Source organism: Limanda limanda, chromosome 23, assembly GCF_963576545.1.
Source record: "Limanda limanda chromosome 23, fLimLim1.1, whole genome shotgun sequence".
Lineage (NCBI taxonomy): Eukaryota > Metazoa > Chordata > Actinopteri > Pleuronectiformes > Pleuronectidae > Limanda > Limanda limanda.
This window is the reverse complement of record NC_083658.1, coordinates 1,790,027-1,808,992: the sequence shown is the minus strand read 5'-3', so window position 1 is coordinate 1,808,992 and position 18,966 is coordinate 1,790,027. Positions and strand designations below refer to the sequence as shown.

The 18,966-nt window shown below is 43.1% G+C and overlaps 3 protein-coding genes across 3 annotated transcripts in view; all 3 read right to left on the bottom strand.

Annotated features, from left to right (window-relative positions):
• Positions 1-6,199: 6,199 nt before the first annotated feature.
• On the bottom strand, positions 6,200-8,221 carry LOC132996453 (transmembrane protein 182-like; the record flags this gene model as incomplete). Its single annotated transcript, XM_061066728.1, has 5 exons — positions 6,200-6,459; positions 7,030-7,167; positions 7,247-7,369; positions 7,463-7,562; positions 8,072-8,221. Coding segments are annotated over 5 exons (771 nt in total), but the record flags the coding sequence as incomplete, so codon positions are not given.
• A 517-nt stretch (positions 8,222-8,738) lies between these two features.
• LOC132996492 (actin-related protein 3) lies at positions 8,739-13,393 on the bottom strand. The gene is made up of 12 exons (XM_061066781.1): positions 13,211-13,393; positions 12,791-12,846; positions 12,349-12,473; positions 12,160-12,270; positions 11,974-12,069; positions 11,588-11,695; positions 11,361-11,504; positions 10,346-10,519; positions 10,155-10,247; positions 9,955-10,080; positions 9,759-9,842; positions 8,739-9,675 (listed from the first exon to the last, which is right to left on the bottom strand). Exons 1-12 carry the CDS (start codon positions 13,252-13,254, stop codon positions 9,580-9,582), a joined length of 1,257 nt encoding a protein of 418 aa, XP_060922764.1. The 5' UTR covers positions 13,255-13,393; the 3' UTR covers positions 8,739-9,579.
• Positions 13,394-17,107: 3,714 nt separating this feature from the next.
• LOC132996966 (ly6/PLAUR domain-containing protein 1-like) overlaps positions 17,108-18,966 on the bottom strand; it is a 3,577-nt gene continuing 1,718 nt past the window's right edge. Inside the window, exons 2-3 of the mRNA XM_061067336.1 lie at positions 18,522-18,656; positions 17,108-17,343 (exon numbers count right to left, since the gene is read on the bottom strand). Of these exons, the coding sequence (XP_060923319.1) occupies positions 17,108-17,343; positions 18,522-18,656 (371 nt within the window). The remainder of the gene's footprint in view (positions 17,344-18,521; positions 18,657-18,966) is intronic.

Below are 18,966 nucleotides of genomic sequence, written 5' to 3'. Positions count from 1 at the left end.
CGATCTTCACGCCTCTCGTATAATCACATGTATATTTCCAGCTCCTGCTATACCTGTGTAACACCTGCACAGTCGACGGAGAGGAGGTGAGGAGGTGACACAGACGACGAAGATGATATCTCGCAAAACCAATTTGTGACTTTGGTTCCGGACAGACAGCAACTTGTGTTCTCGCTGTATAATTAAGTAAGTGATTGAGTGCAGTCAGCAGGGTGTTGATGCTCTTTCTCCATCACACTTTCTCTCCCTTGCTCTCTTTGTCTGTCTTTCTATCTCTCACACACACACAGACACACACAGACACACAATCATACACTCCGCATAGTCATTCCCACCAACTTAGAGGAAGTAGAGGAGCTCAATGCTCATAATTATACATCAATACAAACATATGTTTCCCAATCACAGATGCCATCCATGTGTGAAATGGGTGTCACACCGTTGGAGGTCTCATTATTTGTGAAGTGTGTGTGTGTGTGTGTGTGTGTCTCAACACCGTGGCTACCACCCACACCGGTCGCAGTGACTATGTAATATACCTCCTCTGCATTAATCTCCAGCAGGACGTCTGCATGCCGAGTGAGCCGAGCATCGGATTCTATTTCCAACAGCTCTCGTTGGATGTGAGGTGTGAAAACAAATCCCTCATTCCTCCGGGGACGAGCGGGTCAATGTGGATGGATTCATCATTCCGGTGGACGCCGGTACATGAGGTGTACATCGGGCGTTTTTTTCTGTCACACCTTTACGTGCTGGATAACTGAAATAGATAACGATTGCAGGGTGGTGGTGCAGCGAGCTGTGGCAGAACACAGGGGTCAACGCTGGGGTCACTGGAGGCTTTGATTGGGAACACAAAGAATTAGTTTGTGCCAGCATCGACCTCATTAACATTATTATTATGAGTAAAGTGAGAGCCCTCGGCCCCTAAAGGCTTCAGGTTCACTCTTAAATCAGTTGTACAGTAAATAAAACTGTAGAAAATCTAACTCCTGTACCCTTTTGACGCGATTTGAGCTTTTAAAAACGATTTAGGAACCCCTAGGTCCCTTGAAAAGCTCCAGTTCATCATCCTCCCAACACAATTAGACTGCATTCTTTAAAACTAGGTGTCCCTAATAAACCGACAACATATTTCCACCTACAGCCGCCTCACTGAGCCTTAAATAACCCAGTCTGCACACATGTCTCCAATATAAAAGGACGTGTTTGCACTCAGACACATTTCCGTACACGGAAATATATCCGAGGCCATGACTGTGTAGTGCTAATTGAAAAATGTTCTCCAGAATAATCAAATTTAAAGCTTAAGGATGCATTTGAGCCCACATAAGAGGCACACACACACACACACACACACACACTTATAAACACAGGGAGCTTGTCTTGTTGCTCTAGAGTCCGTGACATGGTTTAACAGTCTCATAGGATCCATAAAACGCCCCTGAAGGCTTCATATAATCTCTCCTTTTTTTCCTGCTTAATAGGAGATAATACAAGTGCGCACCCCGATGAATCAATATGCAACAGCGGCTTTATTTTGATAATTAATACCAGAGTCGGAAATAGATTTGTGATTTGGCAGGGCAGGTCTGATATGACTCTCCGGTCTCTCCTTCTCCCGTTCCACTCCGTATCCACATCCCATTGAACTAATCTCATTCTTTTTTCCCTCTCTCTCTCTCTCTCCATAGCGCTAATTCTTTAACTAAAGCCTGTTATCTCATTAAAGGCCTCGCGATAGGATTCGATGGCATCCTGACATCTGTATTCATTCCCCTCGAAATTAGTCCTGACACAAATTTAATGAAAAAACACTCAGAACAGCGGAGATTAGACATCATGCCAAGTATCACAGAAGGGAGAAGAAGAAAAAAAAAATCATCTATTTAGTTTTGGTTTCATTTTTGGAATGGGTGGATTAGCGCCGTTCTTTTTAGCACCAATAACTCGACTTCCTGCTTTGACTCTTTTATATTCGGATTGAGACGTGAAGGTGTGTCTGCAGCTCTCAGGTATTCTGGAGTGAAAAGCTCTCAAGGTGAGGAATAGCAAGACGAGACAAAGAGGCCGTCACCTCCTGAACCTCGGCAGATAAACGGAGGAAGTGGATTCCCTCTCTCCACCTCACGTCCCACCTCCTTTTCATTCCCCACTCCTCCCTTGTTCCACCAGCACCCTCCTCCCTTCCAAAAGCCTGTGTCGGTTGCGGGCGCTGATAATTCCCTCTGTTTGAAAAAAGGGAAGGAAGATGAAAGCGTTCATGGATGAAAGAAACTTGGATTTAATCTTTCTCGCCGTATTTCCAACCCCTCTTCCGGCGCACAGTGTTGATCGTTTTTCTCCGGGAGAAATGGCGAGGAGCGAGGGGAAGAGGCGAGAGGAAGGGAGGGAGGAATGGATGAGAAAATAGAAACATGGCTCAAGCCCATTTGGAGCCACAAAGCCCGGGTGAGGCGAGGTTGTGGACTAGTTCAATAGAATCAGTTTACCCTTGCGAGTGTACACACGGTGACCTGATGGAACGGCGCCCTGGCGAGGGAGCGAGGCCACAGATAAAGGAAAAGCCATCGTTTCCACCTGTGCCTCATTTGGCCGCCGCCACGATAAGGACCTCAGCTCTCAGGAATCTGTGGTCACACGGTGAGAGGCCTGTCATGACGGAAAGATAGCGACTACAGAATGAACTGCGAGCACGGACGCCGCGGCGGAATAGCAGCTGTATTCATTATAAGAAATTAGACAAAGAGCTATAACTGCTCAAATTGAATACTCCTGATATCATCCGCTTGGAAGACGTGGAGGGTCCGAGTTCCAGAGAAAAGATCCACTGGTGTTTGCTGAGCCTCTGCCTTTACATTATAAGTATCATATACATTAAAAGATTTTAATTTGAAAATCATCATATCTCATGATTAAATCAGAAACTGGGGGTTTGGATTAAAGAAGCTTTTATGTGTAGTTTGCTGATTGTGTTTGAGAAATTCAAACTTTGAGTTAAGGTCAAGTTTTAATGATTTTAAAACAGAATAAATCCTGAACCTTTGAGATAAAGGCAGTGTTTGAGTTAAGAATGAAATATTAGTTGTAATGTTTCTGAGATGTTTGATATTTGATTCTTAAAACAAGGTGAAACATTATGATTGACAGCTGTGACTGACTCACGATTGGTTGAATCTCCATCTTTCCTCCAGACTCCAGAATGACATCATCAGTGCAAGATGGCAAACTTCACACTCGTGATATTTTTGGCTCCATTTCTGGATAATGGGAGGAAGTGGAGATGCATCATCCATCTTTATTTACAGTCTCGATTTAAGTGTAAACATGTTATTTTCATAATTTTCGAACCTTTTTCCCGGTGGATCCCTTCACAACAGAGGAGAATGTTCCTGTAAGACTCTTGTGATGCAACAGCAGAGATCTGGAGTATTTTCTGACTGTGCTCAGTATGTCGGGGGGGCACAGACCTCATTATCTGCCGCTGACTGGCCTGAATAGATGAAATGGAAGATGGAAAACGCCAAAGACTGACAGCAGGTAAAGGGGGGGGGAGGAGGAGGATGTGACAGCACAGACGTGAGAAAATTGAATCACCTGTAACTCAAAAACGAAAAGAGCAAATTACAGGAACAATGAAGTGAAGGATAAAAAAAGGGGAGGAAAAGAAGCTCTCATTCGTTTTGCCCCTAAGAGAGAACCCACTCTGTCATAATTACATTTATTATATCACCGTCTTCTTTCTCCATAATTGCTCGTTTAGATATTGACCTGCGGTTGATTTGAAAACTTTGAAATGTAGACTTCCCAGGAAATTCAATTTCCAATATTGCTTTTGTAATCACAGCTTTTAAGGCAACAAAGACTGACACCTCTCGGCTGCTCGTCGCCAAAGACTCTGTCTGTCGGATTGTTGTAAACGATTTTATAGCTCGGGCTCATATCTATGGAAAACTCCAGGTCTGGAGAGGGAAGTCACAGGGGGTCATGCTCCTCAGAGAGGCAGCCCGAGGTCCTGGTGCAGGTTAGAAGGTCTCGGGTTCGAGAGAAGGAGCTAATTTCTTCTACTTGGATGAACACAGTCGAATAATTGCGCCCCCTGGGTTTGCCTCTGGGTAATGTCGAGGTAGAGCACAGGAAGGTGTGTGATGAGATGGTGGGATGCATCCAGCTATTAATGGATGCTCTTTATATTTAATATCAAGTTATTAAAGTAAAAACATTGTCTACATTGTGTGCTTGAATTAATGACCTTATATGCATATATTAATATAATCTATAGATGCAAAATACAGGAAGTGACATCAGTGACTTTCCACATCAAGATGCATTATTTGTGCAAAAATAAAAAAACATGTGTCGCGCATTGGGAGACTAAGAAAATAACTTTATTTCTTGTTTTATGCAAAAAGTGACTCAAAGCTGCAATAATTGGTATTATATATATTTGTATTTTACAATTATTTTACAAGCTGTAAACATAACGAGGAGCGACATAGATTATGCAATGATTTATATCCTAATTGAACAATATGGATGATAGCATCTTCAAGATTGTCATTAAATATCACATGTACACCACTAGAAATAGATCTTTTAGAGCTAAGCTAACGTTAGCTCCATGAGGTTAACATTAGCTAAATGCTATGTATATATGTATATATGAGGGTAATGCCCCTTAGCTTGCCCCTTAACGCAAGCTAACAACATTAAGAAGCTAATATTAGCTCCATTAGCTGTTTGTAACAGTTAATTTATATTAAAACACAAACACTATGAACTCACCTGACTCTTCTGTGTCAGTGCAGATGTGTCTGGTCCCAGTTTCATGTCAGGGACACATGCTAATGCTAATGCTAACGGTATCTGTGTTGACACTGCTCAACACAGCTGGTAATTAAGATAATTAAGAGCAGCTGTGTTCTTTTCTTTTTGCTTTTAGCCCCAAAATAAAAACTCTCCAAACTTTTTAAAGACATAAAATTAGAACATTACATTATATTATATCACATTATTTATATTGTATCATATTGTATCACTTTATATCACATTTTATATTAGATTATACTATATCACATTATATTATTTCACATTATATCACATTAATATAAGATATGATATGAAATTATGTCACATTATATTGTATTATATCACATTAATACATGACATCATATAATATGACATATTATGATATCTTATTATATATTATGCTGATGACAGCTCCAGCAGCACCACATCCTCTCCTGGAGCTCAGATAATGAATCTGCCAGGATCCTGCTCTGGAGTGAATGAAACCAGGTGATGAGTCTGGATCTCCTTGAACACCACGCTCAGCCGTGAAGGCCGTGGTCGTCTGCCGGCGAGGAAGAGGAAGAGGAGGTGACAGAGATGTTAAACACGCCGAAGGCCCGGGGAAGTGGATGTGACATGCTCAGGTGTAATTACACCCACCTCCTTCACAGCGGAGATGAAGAGGAGACAGGATGGAGGGATGCAGGAGCGTCAGACGTGAAATAATACAGAAAGACGCAGTGATGAGCAGTGTCAACTCCCTTCTCTCCCTTTTGTTCCCCTCATCTCAAGGTCTCACCTCTGTTTGCCTTTTCCAATTATCAAGGTGTGACTGCAGGCCTCCTAACCTCCCCCCCGCCCCTCAAATATTATATCAACTCCACTGAAACTTGACGAACACAGGAGAATTAAAAACCAACCATCACTTATCACACCTATCGTCCACAGGCCTGATCTCATGTTGTCATATTTCACTTTAACGTTATCCTGAGACAACACTGTCCTCTAGTGACCGCTCTGTGTTTTACACAACCTCCGAACGTGGCCTCCTGTCAGAAAATGGATTATGACAGTCTAATTTATTATCATCTCCATGCCTGTGACCCAGCGTGCTTCAGCCTGGCGTCCCGGTGACAGGCAGCGCCGCTCACTCTCAGCCCAGCAGCCGCCTGCACGCCACTTCATTGTCAAAACTGATTCATCAATTATAATCAAATCAGAGCGAGTGTATCTGGGTATTAATCACAATGGGATCTGTTAAATAGATTAGAAAAACTATTTATCATGACAAGTCTCCAATTAAGGATTCCAATTATCTTCAGCGGAGGGAGAGATCCAGGTTTGTGATGTTTGGTCCACGCCGAGTGACCTCCTGTCAATCTCAGCTTCAGGCTGGACAAAGTGGATCCTACACCGAGGTCTCAGGGTCGGGGTCTCTGTCCGTCTTCTGGTCTCGCCGAACGATCCGGCCAATCAGGACGAAGAGCAGGCCGGCGAATAGGCAGAAGAAGACGGCTGGTGGAGCCAGGAGGAAGGAGGGGCCGTGGTGGACGCTGAGGTGGAAGGAGGGACAGACGGAGACACTCTGACGGAGGACAAACTGCTCCAGAGTGTCCAGGACCTGGACCCACATCAGGAACATCAGCAGCACGGCCAGCAGACACAGGCCTGACAGGCACAGAGAGACAGTTTAATGCTCCCTCAGAGGAGGATTCTATTTATCATTTTATCATAAATTTCTGGTTAATATCTAAGAAACAATAAAAGTGATTCGCAGGTTTTATTCATGAGTCTCTGCCACAACAACCAACACCTGTGATGAGTTAATTAAAACCTGCTACACAGCTGAAGGTCATGACAGAAAACAACCTGTGTTACATTAACACACATAACATAACAGTATATTGCATATTGCACATCCCCATTTCTCTCCTGCTTTGCATTTTACTTTTTATTTAACTTTTTATATCTTGTATATATCTGTTTTTGATTTTTTACACTTTATTTAACTTTTATGTCTTGTATATATATTTGATTTATATACAGTTATTTCTTTCTTATGGGAAGTACTTATTGTGTTTTTATGCTTTATGTTAAATGTATGCACCTTTTCACCAAAGAAAATTCCAGGTAGGTGGCAATAAATCCTTTCTGATTCTGATTCTGAAAATAAAAACTCAAACTTCACTCAGATTAACAATCCTGTATTTAATTTAATTTAAGAATGAAGCCTCTCACCCCCACAGAGCTGAAGGGCCCCACCCGCTCTCAGAAGTCTGTGATTGGTCAACGAGCCGGCACAGATGAGCACGAATCCACCGGTGACCACAGAAACCAAACCTGAGACGAGGAAGATGCTCCAGAAAGTCCTGAAAACTGAAAAGACAAGGACAATGAGACAACGTGATTCAGGAAATATCATCATGAGCAGAGAAAAACTGAAAATAACACAAACCAATAGCAGAGTGATGTTCATAAGGCTCAGGAGGAAGTGCGTCCATCTGTGATCTCATTGGCTCGTTCACAGGAAATGGGAAGAGGAACGCCGCCTGGCAAATCTTTGACGACGGCTGATTGGCTGAGGGTTAAAATAAAGATTATTTATTAGACATTTAGAGGCTTTATAGAATCGTATATGTTTCAAACGACCACATAAAGGGAAAGTTCTCACCGATCCAAAGGTCCCACACAGAGAACTCGTGTGAAGTGACCACGAAGGAACATCGCCAGAACAAACCCTCGTGAAAGATCCTCATCTCCTCTCCTCCAGTCTGATGAAAGATAATAAATAATAAAATAGTTTCACTAAACGTGGGGTTAATTTATTACAATAAAGCATTATAAGTCCAAAAATATGAATATAAGGTAGAGAGGATATTTCTACTGACTTTGTTTGAGGAAGTATTCTTATTGTAATCTGACTAATTAAATGTTTGTCTTGTAATATAGTCAGTAAATATTGCTGTTGATTCCTATTCTTTTCTGTAACAATACTTTAAGATACTTAAGATCCTCATCTCGTCTCCTCCAGGCTGATGAAAGATAATAAATAATAATATAGTTTCACTAAACGTGGGGTTAATTTATAACAATAGAGCATTAAAGGTTAACAAATATAAAGTGGAGAGGATATTTCTACTGACTTGTTTATTAAAAAAGTATTATTTACTTAAATCTGACAAATAAAACGTTTGTCTTGTAATATAATAAGTGAATATTTCAATACTTTAAGATGCTGTGCAGATGAAGAGGTGTAGCCTGATGTCCTGAGGACACTCACCTCCCGTCTGTCCTCCGGTCGGCTGCAGGACTCGGCCGCCAGCAGCCAGTACTCGGTCCCACAGCAGAGCAGCGTGAGCAGAAGTCCTACAGCTCCGAAGAAGGACGCCAGGAAGAGGAGAAGCTTCATCCTCTCGTCAGGAGACATGTCTCAGTCCCTTTGCTCCGTCTGTCCAAGACTCGTCCTTTCACAAGGAAAGTCTCTTTTCCTCTGTCTTCACTTCCATGTTCAAACACGCAGAGTAAATACAGACTCACTCCTGTTTCTGTGACTAAACCGTGTTTCCTCTCTTCCACATGAACTACCGATTCAAAATAAATGTTTGCCTCATGTGTTTGTCATCTGGACCAGATAGAGTTACAGGACGGGGGGGGCAAAAATAGACACCCTGCATGTTTAAAGCAACACTATGCAAAGTATTTTACCTTAAAATAGCAGCTTTAAAAGATGTTTGACGGCAGTTTAAGTAACTGATGTACAATTGTAGTTAAAATGAGAGCAAAACTGAGTTTAAGAGACTTAGAAGTGATTTAAAAATCAGAGTTTATCTCCAATATTCAGCAGGAAACGTCTAAAATATGAATAGTTCTACACAGGGTGATATCCAGCAGTTGTGTGTTGCTTCCATCCCAAACATGTTTGTCAGAAACAGAAACTACAACAGTGGAAACGTCTCCTTGGCATTTATTGTCATGCCAGCATTGAAATCCAGATTTGGTACAGTACAAGGCTATCCAGTATTACTGAGATCGAGGCAACAGTGATGGTCCACCAACAGTCTTTCAAACTTTATGATCATATATTAACACAATGTTGTTTTTTTTACTTTTTCAGGGCGATCGTGATACAAATAAAAAAGGTCAAAAGAAAAGTGGAGAGAAAAGACGACAAGTTGTCTCGGTGAAACCTGGAGACAAATACTTTAAATACTTCCTCCAGGAACCGAGAGATATTTTAAACACCCACAGAAAAACAGAAGAAAAGAAAATCAGGAATAGTTTGTTTGTTTAAAACTGTATTTTTGAGTTTGAACCGGTTTGAAGACTAAATGATCAAAAAGGCGTTTGCCTCACTGGTGTTTGTTTCTTGGATCTAAGCGAGTCCGGATTCTCCAGACCACCCCCGAAGCTTTAATTCTTATCACACATAGCCACAACCCAACCCTTCTACACAGAGAAGTGCATTAACACAGGACTCATGTTGATTAATTACATATCACAACCCTGTGAGGAGAGAATAAGTACATATACGAGGCACACAAATTTAAGATTTATCACCTATTATTATTAACCTACTTGCAGTAAACATTGTATTTGAGGAACCTTTGGGCTGAGTCACCTCTTTCCTCTGATTTGCGAGGAGATTGCCACACTTTTGATTGGCAGTTTGTTTGGTCCACTGTCGATCAATCCGAATGAACAGGCCTGTCGGAGCTTCCGTGCAAAGGCTCATGGGACTTTCCGCAGCGTGTGAGGTCTTGTGGCGCTTCCTCCGCTTCCTCCTCCGGCCTAAGACATGACGCCGAATACGGGGTTGTGGCGGCAGATGCTCGGCCCGATCTCCTCGTAATCCTTCTTAGTGTGGCACACTTGGTAAAACTCAGGCTGCAGAGGAAACAGAAAGGATTCTTAACTTATCTTCATGCAATTACAAATAGTTAGGAGATGTCCGAGAAGCTGAAACTCACAGTAGACGCCAGCATTGATCCTCCGAACCAGACGGCGTATCTCTGCATGTGATGAGTGACGACTTGGACATCGATGGGTTTGGGCTGGAAACAAAGATTTGTACATATAAGAGGAAAGAAGAAACTCAAGATCCTTTTCCGACACATTGGTATTATGAATATCAAAGATATGCAGGTGGATTTATCATCGTCTCACCTTCAACTTCCCGCCGCTGAGCTCCTCGCTCATCTTCAGCCGAGCGTCCACGCTCCTCTTGATGTCTCTCTGCAGGCGCCGGCCGAAGTCCCTGAACATGGTGGAGCCTCCGGAGAGCACGATGTTCTGTGACACAAGTTCACGTCAACAAAAACACACAAACACCTCATGTGTGCGTGACACTGGAGAGATTCTCGTACCTTGTAGAGCGGACGCCGGACGTCGATGGGACAGTTCTGGATGACCTCGTCCACGACCTCTGAGATCGGCTGAGTGAAATCTGGGTTTGCAAACTGGACGAGACCAAAAGACAATCAGATGAATCCCTGGATGAATGTTGACTTCTTTTTGTTTTCAGGGAAATCTCTAAATCTCTAAACAGCGGTCGCACCTCCGGATGGAAGAAGATCTCCGGCCCCAGGAAGCGCTCGTAGCCGACGTCGATGTTGAACTCCTTCTTGCTGATGGAGTTGACGCCTGTGAACTGTTTGATCCACTTGGAGCCGTCGGTGTCGTACTTGCTGAACTCCTTCACCAGGTCGGGGCAGACGTAGCTGAACCGCTCCTTAAAAACAACGACTCGGTTCAGCTGCTGGAATATGTGAGCTACTAGTTTCTGCAGCTGCACTGACATCTAGTGGCCAAACTCAGGATTACACCCTCAATCAAACCGTCATCTGTTATTCTTAAAATATAAGAATAAAACATTGTCTTTCCAACTGTGATGATGCTGTGTGGATTGTATAGTCTCATATGTTCACATTCGTTTTATACAGGGTCAGGGTTTTGTCTGTAAAAACCTTCCAGACAGATTATTAAATTAAATTGACTTTTTCATGTTGAATAATCTAAATACGTTTACATATATCCAAGTTAAAATAAAGATCCAGAAATGTCAGTATTAAAATATGGTTGCTGTGAGTTCACGGATGTTGACAGAGAGAGAACAAGTTACTTTCATTATAGCTGGAGGCAGAGGGCTGATGCAAATTCCATTTTCACAACCTTTTACATGTTTAGGTCCTTTTTTGTGCTTTAACTATCACAAACCATCAGTTTCCAAATGTTTTCATAGCGTAGAAAAATGTAGATTTCATTTTACTGGTGAAATATCTTTGATGACACACTAGTATATAGAACTAGGCTTAATAAAACAGAAACAGGCAAAGAGTCATGCAGCTTCTAACTTGAAGCAAATGACTTGTCAATTACATAAGACTACTTCTTAAAATTCTAATATATTTTTAAAAGCCATGTTTACTTTTGGGTGGAGCCTCCATTTCAGAGTAAGATGTTCCTCCAGTTTTATCTCTTTACTATAAACCACCAGCTACTTGCATCTTTCAAAGGCAACGTTCATTGTTTAGAATATAAACAATAAAAGAAATATAGATGTTAACACGGACCTTGACAGCTTTAGCCGTCTCCAGCGACTGCTCGGGGGGGATCCCCACCTCCCGCTCCCTCAGCAGCTGCTGGATGAAGTAGGTGATGTCTCGACCAGCGATGGGGATGTGTTTGATGCAGCTGCCGATGACGTAGCCTTCAGCCTGGAGAGCAAAGTGTTATGCTTGAGAACAAGGAAGCAGCTTCAAAGGTCGTTCCTGATCATAGTGATAATAATAACTCTGACCACTGGGATGACGTGTGTGACTCCGTCTCCGCTGTCGATCACGGTTCCCGTCAGCGTGCGTTCTCCAACCTGTCGGGACGTCCACGAGGCCGCCAGCGCCAGAACCGCCTGGAACAGGAAACACACAGTTTGAAAACCAGGATCGGGTGAAGTTATCATGATTCACTGTCTTAAAGTGACTGATGAATGATTTAAATAAAGTGAAAATAATCACACACAAACTGCAGGACTTAAAAAAGATGAAGTGAAAATAGCTAATTCCTCAATGACTCATTTTCTGAGTGGAAAGAGTCATATCGAATTTCACCACAAAGTCAGGTTTCACATGTGTGTGTTGACTAGTTGTGAGTCTTGCAGGTTTAAGGAACTTGTGTAATGAAACGAACCTGAACAGCGATGTAGAGCCCGGGGACGTTGAAGGACTCGAACATGATCTCTGCTGTGTACTCTCTGTTCTCCGGTGTGTTGAGTGGAGGCTCCGTCTGCAGAGAGAGACGACAACAACAGGGTTTTAAACGTGGTTTAAATTCAGCTAAACAACAGAATCCGTTTACTCGAGGTTCTGTTCTTACCAAAAGAAAGTAGTGGTCTTCAGGTTCTGCCCGCAGATACTTGAAGATGATCTGCTCCATGAATCTCTCCATCAGGTCCCAGTCCTCCACTATCCCGTGACGGATGGGCCACTGGGAGAGAGAAAGGAAAACAGTTAAAACACCAGTGTCCACAAACAGAAAAACCGAACCTGGACCTCAGCTTTCTACCTTTGTTGCATACGATGGTTTGTCGATGGCTTCGTCCCCGATGAAGAAGTCCAGGTCGTCCACGCCCTTCATCATCCGGCGCTGAGCCTGGTCTCCGACCTTGGCCGATTCTTTGATGGCGATACCTGCAGAGGATCCAGAGTCAGAGTCAGGTCAAAGGTCACATCACTGAATAAACTACAAGACTCTTACAGGAACTAAACCATTCGTTATTTTATCAGGAACTTTCAAACGTCTTTATTCTTCCAGTGAATCCTGTTCAAGTCCCAATGTCTGGGTTCAATTTCATACAAACATCCAAAACAGAAGCTACTGATGGGATTTTAATTCTAATAACTGATTAAAACCTCATAACACTGTTGAATACCATAAGCTCCGGTTAAAATCATTTTGATTTAACTGGAGAAGAAGTCCAGTTCTGGTGTTTTGAGGATATACTTACATGAAGGGATGATGAACTGTGGTTCTGTGTTTCCTGCATATCCCAGCTTCGTGTACCTGAAGTTAACAAACACAACATTAACATCTAATAATGTTTATCATCCTCAGATTCAAGTGTTTCCTGCAGATTAAAACCCAGAATCATGCGGATCAGGAGTTTCCCTGAGGAGAGGCTGGTCCAGGAAGTAGCATTAGCTTCATTAGCTTCAGCAGCTAGCAGCAGCTGGTTCCACCGGTGTAGCAGCAACAGGAGTAAAGAGACTAAGACACGTCACATTGTGGATTCATCACTCGAACCCGTGTTTACAGGTTAAAGAGCAGATGTAGCATGCTAGCGTTAGCATCAGGGCGTTAGCTCCGCTGTGACAGACGCCGCTGTGGTCAATGGGAGCAGGCTAATGCTAACTAGCTTCTGGCTCACCCGGTGCCGCAGTCGACCACGCAGGCCGGCAGCCGACCAGCCATGCTCGCTCTGGGCTTCTCAATCCGCGGGGGAAAGGCTTCGGGTTCCCGGGGAACGCGGTTCTCTCCTCAGGCTCCGGGTTCGAGGGCAGCAGCCGGATGACAAGCGACCAGCGGCCGATCCGCGACAGCTTCCGGGTTCGGTGAGAGGGGTTCTTCTTCTGCGGAGTCAGCAGCTCTGAGGGCGGGACGCTGACGCCGAGTGGACGGAGAGTGTAACTGCAACCACGGCTGAATGTAATTGTGTGCAATTGTTTTGGTTTTTAAATCAAATAAATAAACACGACAGATAATAAACATCATGAGTTTGTATTGATTTGTTCTGAGTCAGTTTTTAAACAAACAAATTCAAATGAAAAACAAAAGAGTTTTTCTTGGTTGAAGGGAATAAAACTATTGAAATATGAAGAATGAGCATATTTCATAACTTTAATGAAAACCACAGGATAAATAAAAGATACAAATTCTCAAATTATATCAAAAAGCAACAAATTACGTTTTTAATGTGTGTGGAATATGTGACAGTGTCATTATTTGTCTTTTATACAACAGAAAATAAACATCCTGAGTTTGTATTGATTTGTTCTGAGTCAGTTTGTAAACAAACACATTCAAATGATAAACAAAACAGTTTTTATTGGTCGAAGGGAATAAAACACTTTAAATATGAAGGATGATATTTCATAATTTTAATGAAAACTACAGGATAAATACAGAATACAAATTCTCAAATGCAACAAATAACATTTTTAATGTGTTTGGAATATGTGACGGTGTAATTATTTGTCTTTTATATGGTGTTTTGCATTGATCAGAAACCAGTGAGCGACCTCCTCTGACCCTTCTGACTCCAGCAGATCAGATCCATGACTCAGGGGCCGTCAGGGTCCGGACTAAGTGCTGCTCAGCCTCCTCGGCTGCATGCAGGACCACTGATAAAGACGATATATGAGCAGGAGGCAGCTTCAGAGCCCGAGTCCGGCTCCACAGCAGCTCACCACATTAAAGCCAATCCCAGGGCCGGGGAACAATCGTGCCTTTGTCCTCGGGCAGACTCATCACTCACTCAGGAGTCTCTGCACCGACTCTGGGAGAAAAGCCCCCCCGGCTCCTCTGCTGCTGATGGAAACGTCCTCATCTGCTTCGCCACTTGATGGAAACTCCATCGAGGAGCAGGAGTGAGACATTTGTCTCCTCGCAGAGAAGCAGAGACGTTTTCTGTCAACTCAAAGACAAACCAAACAACCAGAGAGGATCTGTTGAGAGGGGATGAGCAGGACTGATGTCAAACACTGGAGAATATAAAGATAATTAACTTTAAATGTTCAAGATTACACAAAAACTATTCAACCATCCTCCATGGAACTGTGTGGAGTGACTGACATCCATTAATTTAAAGTGAAGGTCAACATGGTTTTAAAAGGAGACCATGGATGTATGGGATCTACTCATTTTAATTTAATTTCTAATTAATTTATGGGTTATTTCCTTTATCATGTTTGTTTTTAACATCACTTTATAAATAAATCTGACTTAATTTAACTCAGTTTCTTCCCTCCTGTGTGTCCCAGTTTGACCACCAGGGGGCTCCAGGGCTCGGGTTTTCAACAATTGTCACAAAATCCTCACCTGAATATTCCTGACTCTATAAAACATCCTGGAATTAGAGTAATAAGCATAACCAGGGATTTTTTTAATTCTTTTACAACCGCTTGTCTTTTATTTTGCAGAGGTTCACTAGCCTGATGCTTGTTAACGTTTATAAATCCTCTCTACCCTGCTCCTCTAACTGGGAGGGCTTCACTGGCTTGGCTTTATGAGGCCGATGCCCTGGAATGAAGATTTGTGGTCTTGCACCAAAGTGAACGACTGCTCTGAGATCAGATTTAGAATAACTCCCCCAGAGGCTGCATCCTTTAAGCTTCTTCTTTGTCTTTAGTTCCAGGAGTTGGTGAAAGGTCGGCAGCAGCTCTCAGGAGGAACTGGTCCTGGTCAGATTTCCTCCCAGACCAGTGAATGCTGAGTGATAACCAGTGGAAATGAATGAGTCTCTGGATGGTTTGTGATCTCTCGCCCTCGCCTCCTCCTTCCTGACTCGGTAAACAAAGCAGATGAGTGTAGGTCCCTCATCAGCTGCAGAGTGTTTGTGTGCACGTCATTAGAGCCCGGCAGAGGTGGGCCCTTATTATTTTTAATAATCTCCTGTTTTCTGCTGCTTCTTAACCCCGAGAGATATTCAGTCTGCTCGTCCTCCTCAGTATTCAAACTTAATGATGCTCTGTCACGCTGCTAATGGACCCAGAGTTCACACTTCTACACACACACAGACACACACAGACACACAACTGAGCGGCAGCTGCTCTTCTTCTTCATCCTTATTCCACAACTCTCGGAAAATGCTAAATGACGACGCACCGCTGAATCTGGAGAGGAAACGGTTCCTTGGAAACACGACTGTGGCTCAGCTGGGCCGAGAAAATCTGTCTGTCTGCGAAAGAGTCAGAGATAATAAAGGACGCAATGATACGTGTTTGTGTGTGTGTGTCATCCCTTCATCCTCCTTCATCCCTCCATCCTTCCCTTGTCTCTTCATCCTTCTCTCATACCTTCATCCTCATCCGTGGTCCTCGCTCGTGAACACAGGTTTAAATCAGTTATTTCAAATAAATCAACATCTAAAAGTTAAATTCTTTGTCCCCGACTGACGACATGAAATCCATCTGAGTTTTTCTGCAACATTTATTTCCATCACACAGCAGCGGGACAGAGAAACTCTTCACAGAAGACCAACATTCATCATCTCACATCATATCAAAACAAGATGGAGCCTCGGTGCAGTTACAGGAGAACGAGTTCATCTCCACAGCAAATTCAACACATGTTCATATCAGACTGTACAGGTTCAAAAAAATAAGGCAAAGCACCAAAATCATCGAGAGGGAATTTAAATGTGTACATTTCCTAAAATGCTGAAAATATGGAAATATGATCCGTATGTTTTTATGTGTCTCAGCAGAGGCTTCATGCATCAGTGGCTCTGATCTGGACGTTAACATTCTTAAATTCTAAATAAACAAAACCTTCTGATTTCACTCTGAAGAGATGATTTTGTGCTTTAGCTTCTGACACATTTTCGTTATAATTGACTTTAATTGACAGAATAACATGTGAAAGATTAGTGTCTCTAACAAACTGTTAATATGGAAGAATCAACTCAAACGCAGTATTTCAGTATAACTTCATATACCCTGTAGTAAAACTTCAATCAATAACGTGTTGCCGTGGGAAATAAGCAGAAATAAGCTCAGGAACCTTGTTTATCAGAATCAAAGAATCTCCATCTTCGTAAAATATGAAGAATATAAGTTTAGCTTTGTAAGATCACTTCTGTTATATTAAATAAAAGCTTCTTTTCCACAGTAACTTTGACCTTTTACAGCTTGTGTCAGATCAGCGTCTCCACAGAAAGCAGAGACATGAGGAGGCGTGTCCTCAGCAGACGGACGAGTCGCTGTCTGACGCTCACGCAGCTGCAGCTCTGCGTGGTCGTTCCGTGGTCGTGATGTCACCTCAGCTCGTTCTTCTCCTTCCAGCGTGAACCTGCGATGAAACACACGACATAAACGATTCATCCAGTGTGTAGGAGAGTAAATACACAAACAGGATGTTCAGGCTCTTCCGGAATCAACCCACCGGGACGCAGCTCACTCTGAAGCCTCAGTTTGACGTTGTGTTCGCCGCCATCTTGGTTTTCAAGACCAGAAGTGACCATATTAGGAGGAAAAGCAAGAGCGACAGATAGAAACTATTAGAAGTGAATATGAGGGACTGTACAGTGGAGGTGAGGAGGGAGTGTCTACGTGAGGAGGGTCAGTGGCAGCAGGAGAACGGTCAGGAGGAGGCGGGTGGGCCGGGGGTGGGCCGCCGGCGCCGCCGAGGGGACCGGGCGCTTCCTCTTGGGACCGTTGCAGAGCGGCGTGTTGCAGCAGGAGATGCAGACGGAGTTCACCCTCCCGGTGCAGAACTGCTGGTAGCCCGAGGAGGCGATGAGACACGCCCCCGAGGAGGCACACGACTTCCTGTAGTGGATTCCTGCAGAAAGGAACAAGAAAGACGGGAGGAGTTTAGGGTTTCTGATCTTTCTGAGTTTGTACCGTTGTAAAAGAAAAGATTGAAGCTCCTCAGGGATTCAGATCTGTGGATTCTCTGTCGCCTCCTTTTCTCTGCATCTGATTCTAATGATTCATGTTCGTAGATGAAAACTCACATCGTGCGGAGCTGAAACTTTCCATCGTTCTCCAGCTTCCTCCATATTGCTGCTGTTTGTTATGTTACAGCAGCTGCTCTATAATTTATGAAGGATTCTTATTGTGTTATTTATCTTGTGTGTTTTTTTCCCGTTTTATATTAAATTTCCTTTCGCTGGACAGGAAAGAAAGTTGAGATCAAATCAGATGAATTGAGTCTGTGCCGGCGGAGGGAGGCTTTTTATTGATGAAGGAGCAAAAGGGAAAAGTCTTTGTGTTCCTGCGTCTCCTCCGTCGGCTCTGACGCAAACATCCAACATCTGAGGTCTCGCTCAAGGACGTGGTCACAAAGCTGCAGCAGCCGGGGCCACGGATCTTCAATCACTGGAGCGTGAGTCACAACCTGCTGCTCACACGCGTGTAGGAGTCAACACGACAACACTCTGACCTCCAGCTGCTGCCGAATGAAAACACTTTAAATAAACAAATCGAAATATCTGAAACTAAACTGATCTGGACTTTGCAGGAAAGAAGCTGCAGGAAAACACACGAACAGGAAACTGTTTTAATTCAAGTTAATCATGTGTATGTTTGTATATAAATTAAAAAACCAATGAACAATAAATTAATTATGTGTTTTTTAAAATTAAATTCATCAATCGTTCTGATACAACTCGTTAATTCTAATTCGGACAAACTTATTATTTTTGTTTTACCTATTCCAGTTAATTATATTAAGTTTCTCTCTTCAGTGCATTTCAAATGGAAATCACTGATTTTAAATCTTCACCGACAATATGAGAAACCATGAAAACCTTTTTTCCTGCTGCTCACGATCCTCCAGAGCTTTATCATATTCATAGAAAATAGAAAACTATGGATCCACTGCCGCTGCCGAGTCTCTTCAAGTGTCCGACTCGTTTGTATTTCTGTCTCCTATTAAATCTGTTAAATCCTTTATTGTAAATCTATATATTCTGAGACGGTGATAAACAGTGATGGGTCGGTTGCACGGCCTCTTACCGTCGGGTTTGACCAGAACCTCCTTCTGACACATGTCCTGCACGTTGACGGTGCAGTTGACGATGAACTCCGGCGTGGAGCAGTCGTTGTGCTTCATCTCCTCACACTGGAAACACTGGATCTGAAGAGCAGCTCCTGAAACCACACACACAATTTGAGGAAATTAGCCTAAAATCTGAGTCCACTGAGTCCCTGGAGGGATGGAGGGTGTTCTCCAGCCCACCAGGGGGGGGTCTGGGGGCCCATGCAGGCCGAAGGGACCCCCGGGGGCCCCACCTGGCCTCACACTTTGCTTGAACGTCCCTGCAGCCGACATCATGCTCAAACCCTTTCAGCTGCAGTGACTCATCTACATTTGGAGATAATAAGCTCGTCTCTCTTCAGACGGAGGAGAACTAATCTCGTGTGGACAGTAAATCCAGGAGGTGTTAACTCGCAGGAACGT